Source organism: Oncorhynchus nerka, linkage group LG15, assembly GCF_034236695.1.
Source record: "Oncorhynchus nerka isolate Pitt River linkage group LG15, Oner_Uvic_2.0, whole genome shotgun sequence".
NCBI classification, from domain to species: Eukaryota; Metazoa; Chordata; class Actinopteri; order Salmoniformes; family Salmonidae; genus Oncorhynchus; species Oncorhynchus nerka.
The window spans coordinates 16,143,659-16,156,827 of record NC_088410.1 but is presented as its reverse complement, the minus strand read 5'-3'; the positions used below and the strand labels follow the sequence as shown (position 1 = coordinate 16,156,827).

At 43.1% G+C, this 13,169-nt stretch overlaps 1 protein-coding gene across 1 annotated transcript in view; it reads right to left on the bottom strand.

Annotated features, from left to right (window-relative positions):
- dnm2b (dynamin 2b) overlaps nucleotides 1-9,100 on the bottom strand; it is a 74,141-nt gene extending 65,041 nt beyond the window's left edge. The window contains exons 1-3 of the mRNA XM_065001096.1: nucleotides 8,578-9,100; nucleotides 2,299-2,372; nucleotides 241-390 (exon numbers count right to left, since the gene is read on the bottom strand). Of these exons, the coding sequence (XP_064857168.1) occupies nucleotides 241-390; nucleotides 2,299-2,372; nucleotides 8,578-8,738 (385 nt within the window). The 5' untranslated portion in view covers nucleotides 8,739-9,100. The remainder of the gene's footprint in view (nucleotides 1-240; nucleotides 391-2,298; nucleotides 2,373-8,577) is intronic.
- Between the last annotated feature and the right edge of the window lie 4,069 nt (nucleotides 9,101-13,169).

Here is a 13,169-nt window from a genome sequence, read left to right as displayed (position 1 = left end):
TCACTCTGTTTATCAGAACCTAACAAAGCATAACTGCATTCGGGACTGTGTGTTTTGCATGTTCGTGTGTGCCTATGTTTGCATGCGTCCGTGCTTGTGTGTCCGTGTGCCCGTATGTGTCTGTGTGTGTGTGTGTCCGTGTGTCCATGTGTGTGTGTGTATGTGTGTCCGTGTGTGTCCGTGTGTGTGTCCGTGTGTGTGTCCGTGTCCGTGTGTGTGTGTCCGTGTCCGTGTGTGTACCATTAGGGGAATAGACTCGGAGGTTGATGGGAACAGCAGAGATTCCCTTATTGGACCCAGTGATGCGATCAGTCTCGGCCTCAATCTCCAAACGCACCTCATCAAAGTCCACAAACTTACGACCTTTACAATGAAGGAACTCAGCATACTCTGTTATTAAGGAGAGAAGGAGGGAGGGATAGAGAGAGGGAGGGAGAGAGGGACATAGAGAAGAGGTTGGAGGGAGGGAGGGAGGGAGGGAGGGAGGGAGGGAGGGAGGGAGGGAGGGAGGGAGGGAGGGAGGGAGGGAGGGAGAAAACATCTGTAAATCACCACAAAAACGAAGCATGTCATGATTGATTAAATTCAGATTGTGTTACTGGCCTACACACCATACCCCATAATGTCAAATTTGAGTTATGTTTTTACATTTTTTGACTAATTCATTAAAAATGAAAAGCTGAAATGTCTTGAGTCAATAAGTAATCCAGCCCTGTGTTATGGCTTGAGTCAATAAGTAATCCAGCCCTGTGTTATGGCTTGAGTCAATAAGTAATCCAGCCCTGTGTTATGGCTTGAGTCAATAAGTAATCCAGCCCTGTGTTATGGCTTGAGTCAATAAGTAATCCAGCCCTGTGTTATGGCTTGAGTCAATAAGTAATCCAGCCCTGTGTTATGGCTTGAGTCAATAAGTAATCCAGCCCTGTGTTATGGCGAATCTAAATGAGTTCAGGAGTAAACATATGCTTAACATTTCACATAATAAGATGTATGGACTCACTCTGTGTGTAATAATAGTGTTTAACATACTTTTTGAATGACTACCTCATCTCTACCCCACACATATAATTATCTGTAAGGTCCCTCAGTCGAGCAGTGAATTTCAAACACAGATTCAACCACAAAGACCAGGGAGGTTTTCAAATGCCTCACAAAGAAGGGCACCGATTGGTAGATAGGTCAACAAAAAGAAGCAAACATTGAATATCCCTTTGAGAATGTTATGGTGAAGTTATTAATTACACTTTGGATGGTGTATCAATACAGCCAGTCACTACAAAGATACAGGCGTCCTTCCCAACTCAGTTGCCAGAGTCACCAATGGTGACTTTAAAACAGTTACAGAGTTTAGTGGCTGTGATAGGAGGAAACTGAGGATGGATCAACAACATTGTAGTTACTCCACAATACTAACCTAAATGACAGTGTAAAAAATACAAATATTCATGCATCCTGTTTGCAATAAGTTTTTTTAGGATAAAAATAAACAGAATAGAGCTAAGCAGAGTTCTAAGGTAATTTTTAGACAGTGTCCATTCTAATTTTAGAGTTCTAAGGTCATTTTTAGACAGTGTCCATTTTAGAGTTCTAAGGTAATTTTTAGACAGTGTCCATTTTAGAGTTCTAAGGTCATTTTTAGACAGTGTCCATTTTAGAGTTCTAAGGTCATTTTTAGACAGTGTCCATTCTAGAGTTCTAAGGTGATTTTTAGACAGTGTCCATTCTAGAGTTCTAAGGTGATTTTTAGACAGTGTCCATTCTAGAGTTCTAAGGTGATTTTTAGACAGTGTCCATTCTAGAGTTCTAAAGTGATTTTTAGACAGTGTCCATTCTAGAGTTCTAAGGTGATTTTTAGACAGGGTCCATTCTAGAGTTCTAAGGTGATTTTTAGACAGGGTCCATTATAGAGTTCTAAGGTGATTTTTTAGACCGTGTCCATTCTAATTCTAGAGTTCTAAGGTGATCTTTAGACAGGGTCCATTCTAGAGTTCTAAGGTGATTTTTTAGACCGTGTCCATTCTAATTCTAGAGTTCTAAGTCATTCTATGGTGAGATCAGTCTTCTACATTTCTCCCTCACAGATACTTTATCATAACATGTCTTCAAATGTCTTCGTCTGTGTGTGAGTGTGCTTGTTTGTGTGCTTGTGCAAGTATGTGTTTGTATGTGTGTGTGTGTGAGTGTGCGTGCATCCCTGTGTGTGTGTGTGTGTACGAGTGTGTGTGCACGTGCGTTTGTGTGTGCTTGAGTGTGTGTGTGTGTGTGTGTACGTGCGTGAGTGTGTGTGTGTGTATCCACCTGCTTGGTTGTTGACCAGTTGAAGCACGAGAGGTCTTCGGGTCACGATACCAGAGCCCCGGGGCAGAAAGTCCCTTGAAGAAAGACGCAGATCATTTAACACACACACACACACACACACACACACAGACCACTCCATAACCTGTTCATTATTAATAATTGTTCATTACACTCTTAGAAGAAAAAAAAGACCTCTAGAACCTAAAAGGTTTATTCAGCTGTACCCAGAGAACCCTTTGAAGAACCTTTTTTGGTTCCAGATAGATCCTTTTTCGTTCCAGGTAGAACCCTTTTGGGTTCCATGTAGGGCCCTTTCCAAAAAGGGTCTCCCTAGAACCAAAAAGGGGTTTCCTACGGGGACAGCCGAAGAACCCTTTTGTTCTAAGAGTGTACACTTTTTCTAATGTAACATTGTGCTTTGGCACTATCATCAATACGTCATGACAACAAAGCTCATTGAAATTGAATTGAGAGAGAGGGAAAGAGAGAGAGATGGAAAAACAGTGAGAGAAAAGAGAGAGAGAGGGAGAGAGAAAGGGAGAGAGAGAGATACAGGGAGAGAACGAGAGGGGGAGATTGAGGGAGAGAGATGAAGGGAAAGAGAGACTGAGAGAAGATAGGTTATTTGACTCTCGATACGATGGAAATCAAATAATTTCCAGGTCAACGTCTTTGCATCAACCCAGGGCCCTGAAAGCATCCGTGTGTGTGTGTGTGTGTGTGTGTGTGTGTGTGTGTGTGTGTGTGTGTGTGTGTGTGTGTGTGTGTGTGTGTGTGTGTTAGATCCAGGACAGTAAGGGGGAGGGGAATACGGACAGTCAAGTTTCTCCCAACCAACCACTATTGCACACACACACACACACATACAGTACATTAGGGCTGACCCCAATTAGTTGACCGGTCGATTGTTTGGTCGTCAGGCTGTTGGTTGACTAAGATTGTTTGAGTCGAGCAGTAACAAATACATATATATTTGCGCCCATCTCAGGGCACTAATCCATTATGGAGGCCGAGACTAAAAGCCTATTTATACTTGATCTGAAGATATGGTCAGAGGCTCCATATGAAAGGTGTGACCTAATTGCAGAGCCTCCAGAGGCAAGCAGAGGCCCAACGGCACTCCCTACCACATCGCCATGCCCCTCCCAAATGTTGAACCAACGCAGAGGCCCAACGGCACTCCCTACCACATCGCCATGCCCCTCCCAAATGTTGAACCAACGCAGAGGCCCAACGGCACTCCCTACCACATCACCATGCCCCTCCCAAATGTTGAACCAACGCAGAGGCCCAACGGCACTCCCTACCACATCACCATGCCCCTCCCAAATGTTGAACCAACGCAGAGGCCCAACGGCACTCCCTACCACATCGCCATGCCCCTCCCAAATGTTGAACCAACGCAGAGGCCCAACGGCACTCCCTACCACATCGCCATGCCCCTCCCAAATGTTGAACCAACGCAGAGGCCCAACGGCACTCCCTACCACATCGCCATGCCCCTCCCAAATGTTGAACCAATGCAGAGGCCCAACGGCACTCCCTACCACATCGCCATGCCCCTCCCAAATGTTGAACCAACGCAGAGGCCCAACGGCACTCCCTACCACATCGCCATGCCCCTCCCAAATGTTGAACCAACGCAGAGGCCCAACGCACTCCCTACCGCACCAAAATGTTGAACCAATGCAGAGGCCCAACGGCACTCCCTACCACATCACCATGCCCCTCCCAAATGTTGAACCAACGCAGAGGCCCAACGGCACTCCCTACCACATCGCCATGCCCCTCCCAAATGTTGAACCAACGCAGAGGCCCAACGGCACTCCCTACCGCATCGCCAAGCGCCTCCCAAATGTTGAACCAATGCAGAGGGCTCTGTACAGCTCTACATTGACATGATTGGTTAGCTCACAGAGCATTGCACCTGTACATAGCCCATCTGTAACAGCCCATCCAACTACCGCATCCCCATACTGTATTTATTTATTTTGCTCCTTTGCACCCCAGTATCTCTACTTGCACATTCATCTTCTGCATATCTATTACTCCAGTGTTTAATTGCTATATTGTAATTACCTCGCCACTATGGCCTATTTAATGCCTTACCTCCCTTAAATTACCTCATTTGCACACACTGTATATATACTTTTTATTATTCTGTGTTGTTGACTGTATGTTGTTGTTTATTCCATGTGTAACTCTGTGTTGTTGTATGTGTCAAACTGCTTTGCTTTATCTTGGCCAGGTCGCAATTGTAAATGAAAACTTGTTCTCAACTGGCCTACCTGGTTAAATAAAGGTGAAATAAAAAAATATATATTTTTTAAATGGTAGGTGGGGGAGATTACATCCGGTAGAAAACACAAACACACTTCCTTGACAACAGCTCTGCACTGCTCTGCGAAGCGCAAGAAGCATAAATGCCCTGACTTCTCCTGAAGCCCTGACTTCTCCTGAAGCCCTGACCTCTCCTGAAGCCGTATCACCCTAAATGCTGCACAGCCCAATGCAGAAGTCAGACCATGCAGCGCCCAGATGTACAATGTACTTCTCTCTGCAGAATGCGCTCTCTCCTGCCAATTTGGGCACATTGTTTCATAACTTCATTGTGTGAATTTGCATCTGATTGTTAGTGTCTATCAATTCCCCATTTTATATATATATATATATATATATATCACCAGGAGTACATTTACTGTTAATTGCTATCATTTCTAATCTACAATGTTTGTTACTTTGGTTACGGTCATTTCTGTTGACGTATTCAATATAAAACATTTTATCAGGAGATTTTCTACCTGCAGGATGCAATGTTTGTATTTGTTGGCTTTATGTAGGCTATCTTTACATAGTTGACAATGTTTGTATTTGTTGGCTTTATGTAGGCTATCTTTACATAGTTGACAATGTTTGTATTTGTTGGCTTTATGTAGGCTATCTTTACATAGTTGACAATGTTTGTATTTGTTGGCTTTATGTAGGCTATCTTTACATAGTTGACAATGTATTTGTTGGCTTTATGTAGGCTATCTTTACATAGATGACAATGGCAATATAAGTTACCTTTTAGGTTTGTATCGTGTTCATTTAGATTTGGATAGAATGATGATTTAGAGACATGAAGAGACATGAAGACATTATTACAAATGAAACTGTTCCATGAAAAGCATAACAGGCAGATCGGTGGAAACTGATCCATGAAAAGCATAACAGGCAGATCGGTAGAAACTGTTCCATGAAAAGCATAACAGGCAGATCGGTGGAAACTGATCCATGAAAAGCATAACAGGCAGATCGGTAGAAACTGTTCCATGAAAAGCATAACAGGCAGATCGGTAGAAACTGTTCCATGAAAAGCATAACAGGCAGATCGGTAGAAACTGTTCCATGAAAAGCATAACAGGCAGATCGGTAGAAACTGTTCCATGAAAAGCATAACAGGCAGATCGGTAGAAACTGTTCCATGAAAAGCATAACAGGCAGATCGAGAAACTGTTCCATGAAAAGCATAACAGGCAGATCGGTAGAAACTGTTCCATGAAAAGCATAACAGGCAGATCGGTAGAAACTGTTCCATGAAAAGCATAACAGGCAGATCGGTAGAAACTGTTCCATGAAAAGCATTACAGGCAGATCGGTAGAAACTGTTCCATGAAAAGCATTAACAGGCAGATCGGTAGAAACTGTTCCATGAAAAGCATAACAGGCAGATCGGTAGAAACTGTTCCATGAAAAGCATTACAGGCAGATCGGTGGAAACGGTAAAATAAATTGATAATCCACATGAGAAAGGTGGCAACTTCAGGAGTGTAAAGTCAGAATCTGGAAAAGCCAGCAACAGCTGGAGGAGAATAGACGACTTTCAGACACATACAGACACAGACACAGACACACACACATAGACACACAGACACACACACACACACACACACAGACACACAGACACACACACACACAGACACACAGACACACACACACATCACTTCTTCCTAACTGTTTAGCTCTGACCAAGCAGACAGGAAGGAAGTGATCACCCTACATCCCAAATGAAACCCTATTCCCTATGTAGTGCACTACCATTGACTAGGGCAAATAGGGTGTAGTGCACTACTATTGACTAGGGCAAATAGGGTGTAGTGCACTACTATTGACTAGGGCAAATAGGGTGTAGTGCACTACTATTGACTAGGGCAAATAGGGTGTAGTGCACTACTATTGACTAGGGCAAATAGGGTGTAGTGCACTACTATTGACTAGGGCAAATAGGGTGTAGTGCACTACTATTGACTAGGGCAAATAGGGTGTAGTGCACTACTATTGACTAGGGCAAATAGGGTGTAGTGCACTACTATTGACTAGGGCAAATAGGGTGCAGTGCACTACTATTGACTAGGGCAAATAGGGTGCAGTGCACTACTATTGACTAGGGCAAATAGGGTGTAGTGCCCTACTATTGACTAGGGCAAATAGGGTGTAGTGCACTACTATTGACTAGGGCAAATAGGGTGTAGTGCACTACTATTGACTAGGGCAAATAGGGTGCAGTGCACTACTATTGACTAGGGCAAATAGGGTGTAGTGCACTACTATTGACTAGGGCAAATAGGGTGCAGTGCACTACTATTGACTAGGGCAAATAGGGTGTAGTGCACTACTATTGACTAGGGCAAATAGGGTGTAGTGCACTACTATTGACTAGGGCAAATAGGGTGTAGTGCACTACTACATAGGATTGACCCCTAGACTTAATGCAGCCACCACACACACACACACACACATACCACCGTCCACCAGACATGACATATGACATCACAGCTTATGACATCAATAATGACCTCACCACCCAGCCACCCCATCAATGCCCCTACTGTCTATCTCTCTGAGACACACACACACACACACACACACACACACACACACACACACACACACACACACACACACAGGAGTATGTAAATATGGATGGGGCATGAGAGGGACAGAAAATGTGTTATCTTTCATACAAAGTAATAGACTACAGACACTATTCCCTTTATAGTGCACTAAGTACTACACTATGGACCCTATTCCCTTTATAAGTAGTGGACTAAGTACTACACTATGGACCCTATTCCCTTTATAAGTAGTGCACTAAGTACTACACTATGGACCCTATTCCCTTTATAGTGCACTAAGTACTACACTATGGACCCTATTCCCTTTATAAGTAGTGCACTAAGTACTACACTATGGACCCTAGTCCCTTTATAGTGCACTAAGTAATACACTATGGGCCCTATTCCCTTTATAGTGCACTAAGTACTACACTATGGGCCCTATTCCCTTTATAGTGCACTAAGTACTACACTATGGGCCCTATTCCCTTTATAAGTAGTGCACTAAGTAATACACTATGGGTCCTATTCCCTTTATAAGTAGTGCACTAAGTAATACACTATGGGCCCTATTCCCTTTATAAGTAGTGCACTAAGTAATACACTATGGGCCCTATTCCCTTTATAAGTAGTGCACTATGGACCCTATTCCCTTTATAAGTAGAGCACTATGGACCCTATTCCCTTTATAAGTAGTGCACTAAGGACCCTAATCCCTTCATAAGTAATACACTATGTGGTGAATAAGGTTCAATTTGGGACGTCTCTCTCTACCTCTCTATGAAGCTAACACATGACACAGACCAAATTATACAGACCAATATATTGAATATTATATAATGTTAGGCTATAAACCACAACACCAGTCTACACACACACACACACTGGCACATAAACAGAAACATACACACAAGAACACGCACACACACACACACACACACACAGGTTCCATGTTAAAGTTCGATAGGATAGAGTCAATATAACAGACAGACATACTGTGGGTCTATGAGCTGATTGCTGTGTGTGTGTGTGAGTGTGTGAGTGTGTGAGTGAGTGAGTGAGTGAGTGAGTGAGAGTGAGAGAGAGAGAGAGAGAGAGAGATTCTCTTTCAGTCTCTTCCCCCCTTTCTCAAACCCCCACTATCTCTCCCCCCACGCCCTTTATCCCTTTATTTTGACAGCTAGTTGCGCAAAGTGCGTAAACGTTATTCGTGAATAAACCCGCTCATCAGAACCGGAAAAAAGACGTGACAACTCGTAGACCCGATGTTGCATCGTTGGCTACTTTTACGCCGTGCAAGGGACGGTATATAAAGCATATAACTTGCACTACAAACTTGATGTAAAAAGCCCCAAAGCTCCGCCAGCATCCAACCCTTCACTTTATAACCATTACTACTCACCTTCCAACGAAATTCTCCAGAACGGAGCTTTTCCCGGCGCTCTGCCCTCCGACCACGGCGATTTGCGGCAGGTCCAGGTTGCAGCTCTGGCCGATGCAGCTGAAGGCGTCCTGGAGCTTGTTGATGAGGGGAATAAGGTCTTCCATACCCCGGTTCCCCATGGCTGCTGCTCTTCTCTCCGGTGGACAACTCAGGATTCTCGGAGAGACAGGGAGAGAGAGACAGGGAGAGAGAGACAGGGAGAGAGACAGGGAGAGAGAGACTCCGAGAGAGAAATGGGTCGGATCTTTGCGCTCTCTCACTTGCGAACTGGAGTTTCCTTTCACGGAAAAAGCGTAAAAGTCAAGTCGACTGTTAAAACGTGATTGTTGTCAGATTTGGGTTCGGCTCAGTAACTAGATTCTAAATAACAGGGCTACAGTGACGCGCTATTTAAATGAATAGAATAGACGGAATAGAAAACTAGTGATAAAACTTCAGTCAGTCATCATCCGGTCAGGCGACACGCAGACTCTGCTCCAGACCGCGGCTCCGCCTGTCATCCACTTACACCTCTTCTCATTGGTCATCACAGTGTCTGTCAACGTATAGGAGGAGCCTACTGTATGATTGGTTTTCGTGCGTTGAGAAAAATGGACGTTAGACACGCCTCCGTGGACCCGGCAATGTCCTGCTATTGGCCGCAAAGTGTGTCAATCAAATACCCTTCTCCCCGCCCCTTCTCAAATGTTTAAAGTGTCTTTCTCGCCTTTGCATCCTCTCATTGTCTCCTTTAATTTGACCTTAATTCAACTACACTGATCTGAAAGAGCTGAATAGGTGAAACACACACCAGTTCGTGTCAAAGCTTTACTTCTCTTGAGATAATCAGACATAAACAGGAGTGTTGTGTTTAGAGCAAGACGCAAAGCAAATCACATTTTATTGGTCACACATGGTTAGCAGATGTTATTGCGAGTGCAGCGAAATGCTTGTTCAATCACAAAAATATGTGAATAACTAGATCTATTGATACAGTAGCTTACTATACAGCATTGATATACAGCATTGATATCCAGCATTGATATCCAGCATTGATATAGAGCATTGATATACAGCATTGATATACAGCATTGATATCCAGCATTGATATACAGCATTGATATACAGCATTGATATACAGCATTGATATCCAGCATTGATATCCAGCATTGATATACAGCATTGATATACAGCATTGATATCCAGCATTGATATCCAGCATTGATATCCAGCATTGATATCCAGCATTGATATACAGCATTGATATACAGCATTGATATACAGCATTGATATCCAGCATTGATATAAAGTCAATCACTGATTTAGCAACATAATGTCTCCTATTCAAAGGTAAAGGCCTTTTACGGTACAACCCTCTAACAGAACAGAACAGGAAGAACAGGTACAGGAATATAATCAGGAATCTCCCCACGACCACAATGGGAATATTTAACACACAGAGTAATATTTACAAACCATAGATTTGATCAACCACTTTCTTTACAAAAATACAATGTCTCGTATTCAAAGGTTAAGGTATTTTATAGCAGCCTACACAACCTGGTCTCAGAGCATTTCGTATTATTCTGTATGTAGGGTTAGGGTAAAGGTTAAGGTTACGGGAAGGGTTAGCTATAAGGGTTAAGGTTAGGGTTAGGGGGAAGTGTTAGCTATAAGGGTTAAGGTTAGGGTTAGGGTTAGGGGTTAAGGGTTAGCTATAAGGGTTAAGGTTAGGGTTGGGGGAAGGGTTAGCTATAAGGGTTAGGGGGTTAGGGGGGTTAAGGGTTAGCTATAAGGGTTAAGGTTAGGGTTAGGGGAAGGGTTAGCTATTAAGGGTTAAGGTTAGGGTTAGGGGGAAGGGTTAGCTATAAGGGTTAAGGTTAGGGTTAAGGGGAAGGGTTAGCTATAAGGGTTAAGGTTAGGGTTAGGGGGAAGGGTTAGCTATAAGGGTTAAGGTTAGGGTTAGGGGGAAGGGTTAGCTATAAGGGTTAAGGTTAGGGGAAGGGTTAGCTATAAGGGTTAAGGTTAGGGGGAAGGGTTAGCTATAAGGGTTAAGGTTAGGGTTAGGGGGAAGGGTTAGCTATAAGGGTTAGGGTTAGGGGGAAGGGTTAGCTATAAGGGTTAAGGTTAGGGTTAGGGGGAAGGGTTAGCTATAAGGGTTAATGTTCGGGTTAGGGGGAAGGGTTAGCTATAAGGGTTATGGGGAAGGGTTAGCTAACATGCTAAGTAGTTGCAAAGTAGCTATAAAAAAAAGTAGTAAGTAGTTGAAAAGTTGCTAATTAGTTAAAATGCTAAAGTTGGCCGTGATGAAATTTGAACTCGCAACCTTGGAGTTGCTAAATGTTCGCCACCCTGACCAATTACCCTCCTTTAGTTTTTCTCTTAAAATAATGATCTGTATTATGTAACCACACCAAACGTAACATGGAAAGTCTTGGATTTACTTACAGAATAATATGAACTGCTCTGAGACCAGGTTGACCTACAGCACAGAACAGAAAACACAGTCACAAGAATATAATCATTAAAGCTGCAGTATGTCACATTTTGGGGGCGACCGGACTAAATTCACATATATTCATATAGAAATGTGAGTTGTAGATCTGTCGTTCTCATCGAAAGCAAGTCTAAGATGAGGTAGATCTGTTCTATGTGCACTATTTCTATGCTTCCCTTTCTTAGAGTTTTGTTTTTCACGATCTTAAGTTTTGTTTCTGCAGTATGTAACTTTTTGGGGGCGACCGGACCAAATTCATATAGAAATGTGAGTTATATGTCACGTTCTGACCTTAGTTCCTTTTTTATGTCTTTGTGTTAGGTTGGTCAGGGCGTGAGTTGGGGTGGGTAGTCTATGTTCTTTTTTTCTATGTTATATTTCTATGTGTTTGGCCTAGTATGGTTCTCAATCAGAGGCAGGTGTCGTTCGTTGTCTCTGACTGAGAATCATACTTAGGTAGGCCTGTTTTCCCCCATTTTGGTTGTGGGTGTTTGCTTTCTGTTTTTGTGTCTGCACCAGACAGAACTGTTTCGGTTGTTCTCTGCGTTTTGTTTATCAGTGTTCAGTTCCTTTATTAAAAGCGTGAACACGTACCACGCTGCACCTTGGTCCTCACCTTCTTCCACCTACGACAGCCGTTACATATAGATCTGTCGTTCTCATCGAAAGCAAGTCTTAAGACGCGGTAGATCTGTTCTATGTGCACTATTTCTATGCTTCCCGTTCTTAGAGTTTTGTTTTTGCGTCTTTTACTTTCTGTTTTGTGCACCAGCTTTAAACAGCTAAATATACAATATTTTTGGTACTGGAAAATATATTTCACAGCGGTTTAGATGGTACAATGATTCTCTGCACTATACTTGCTTGTTTTGTCACATAAACTGAAAGTAGGTGAACTACTTAAGCAATAAGGCCAGAGGAGGTGTGGTATATGACCAATATAGCATGGCCAAGAGCTGTTCTTATGCACGACGCATTGCGGAGTGCCTGGATACAGTCCTTAGCTGTGGTATATTGACCAAATATCACAAACCCCGAGGAGCCTTATTGCTATTATAAGCTGATTACCAATGTAATTAGAGCAGTAAAAATAAATGTTTTATTATACCCGTGATATACGGTCTGATATACCATGGCTGTCAACAAATCAGCATTCATGGCTCGAACCACCCAGTTTATAATAGAATTTTAGCAACCAGGACATTTCTGCATAGTGTCTATTTCTGAACTCCTGATGTCCATATCAGAAGTTATGATCTCTGTCAACAACATGTATCTGTTACAATGTCCATATCTGTAGTCATGATCTCTGTCAACAACATGTATCTGTTACAATGTCCATATCTGTAGTCATGATCTCTGTCAACAACATTTATCTGTTACAATGTCCATATCTGATGTCATGATCACAGTCAACAACATGTATCTGTTACAATGTCCATATCTGTAGTCATGATCTCTGTCAACAACATTTATCTGTTACAATGTCCATATCTGATGTCATGATCACAGTCAACAACATTTATCTGTTACAATGTCCATATCTGTAGTCATGATCACTGACAACAACACCCCATCATGTCACATGGTTGGATTAGAACAGGAGTGTGACTGTGTTTCCATGGAGACCCAGGTGTTCCTCCAGGACATAGGAGACTACTCTACCTGGCTCAGGGACACTGAAGAGCCCTCCTTCCAAACCCTAAACCCTGGGTAGAGGGGCTCAGTGAATGTGGTCTGGAATGTGTACAAGGGAGTCATTGTGTCAGAGTAGATCTCATAGAGGGACAGACTGCCAGCTGGCCAGTCCAGAAACACTCCTACTCTGGGGGGTGGAGGGGAGGAGGACAGGCCTTTCTGGGGTTTAGGAGGGTTGATGAGGGGCAGAGCAGGTATACGAGTGACTTCACTATTGTGGTGAGCAGTGTAAAGATGCCCAGAGCAGTCCAGACACCAAGTATGAGGACACCTGCTCATCAAACATCTCATTCCAAAATCATGGGCATTAATATGATTCCTGAGGTGCTGATCTGTTACACCTCTACAACCACGTGATTATTATTATCTGATCCTG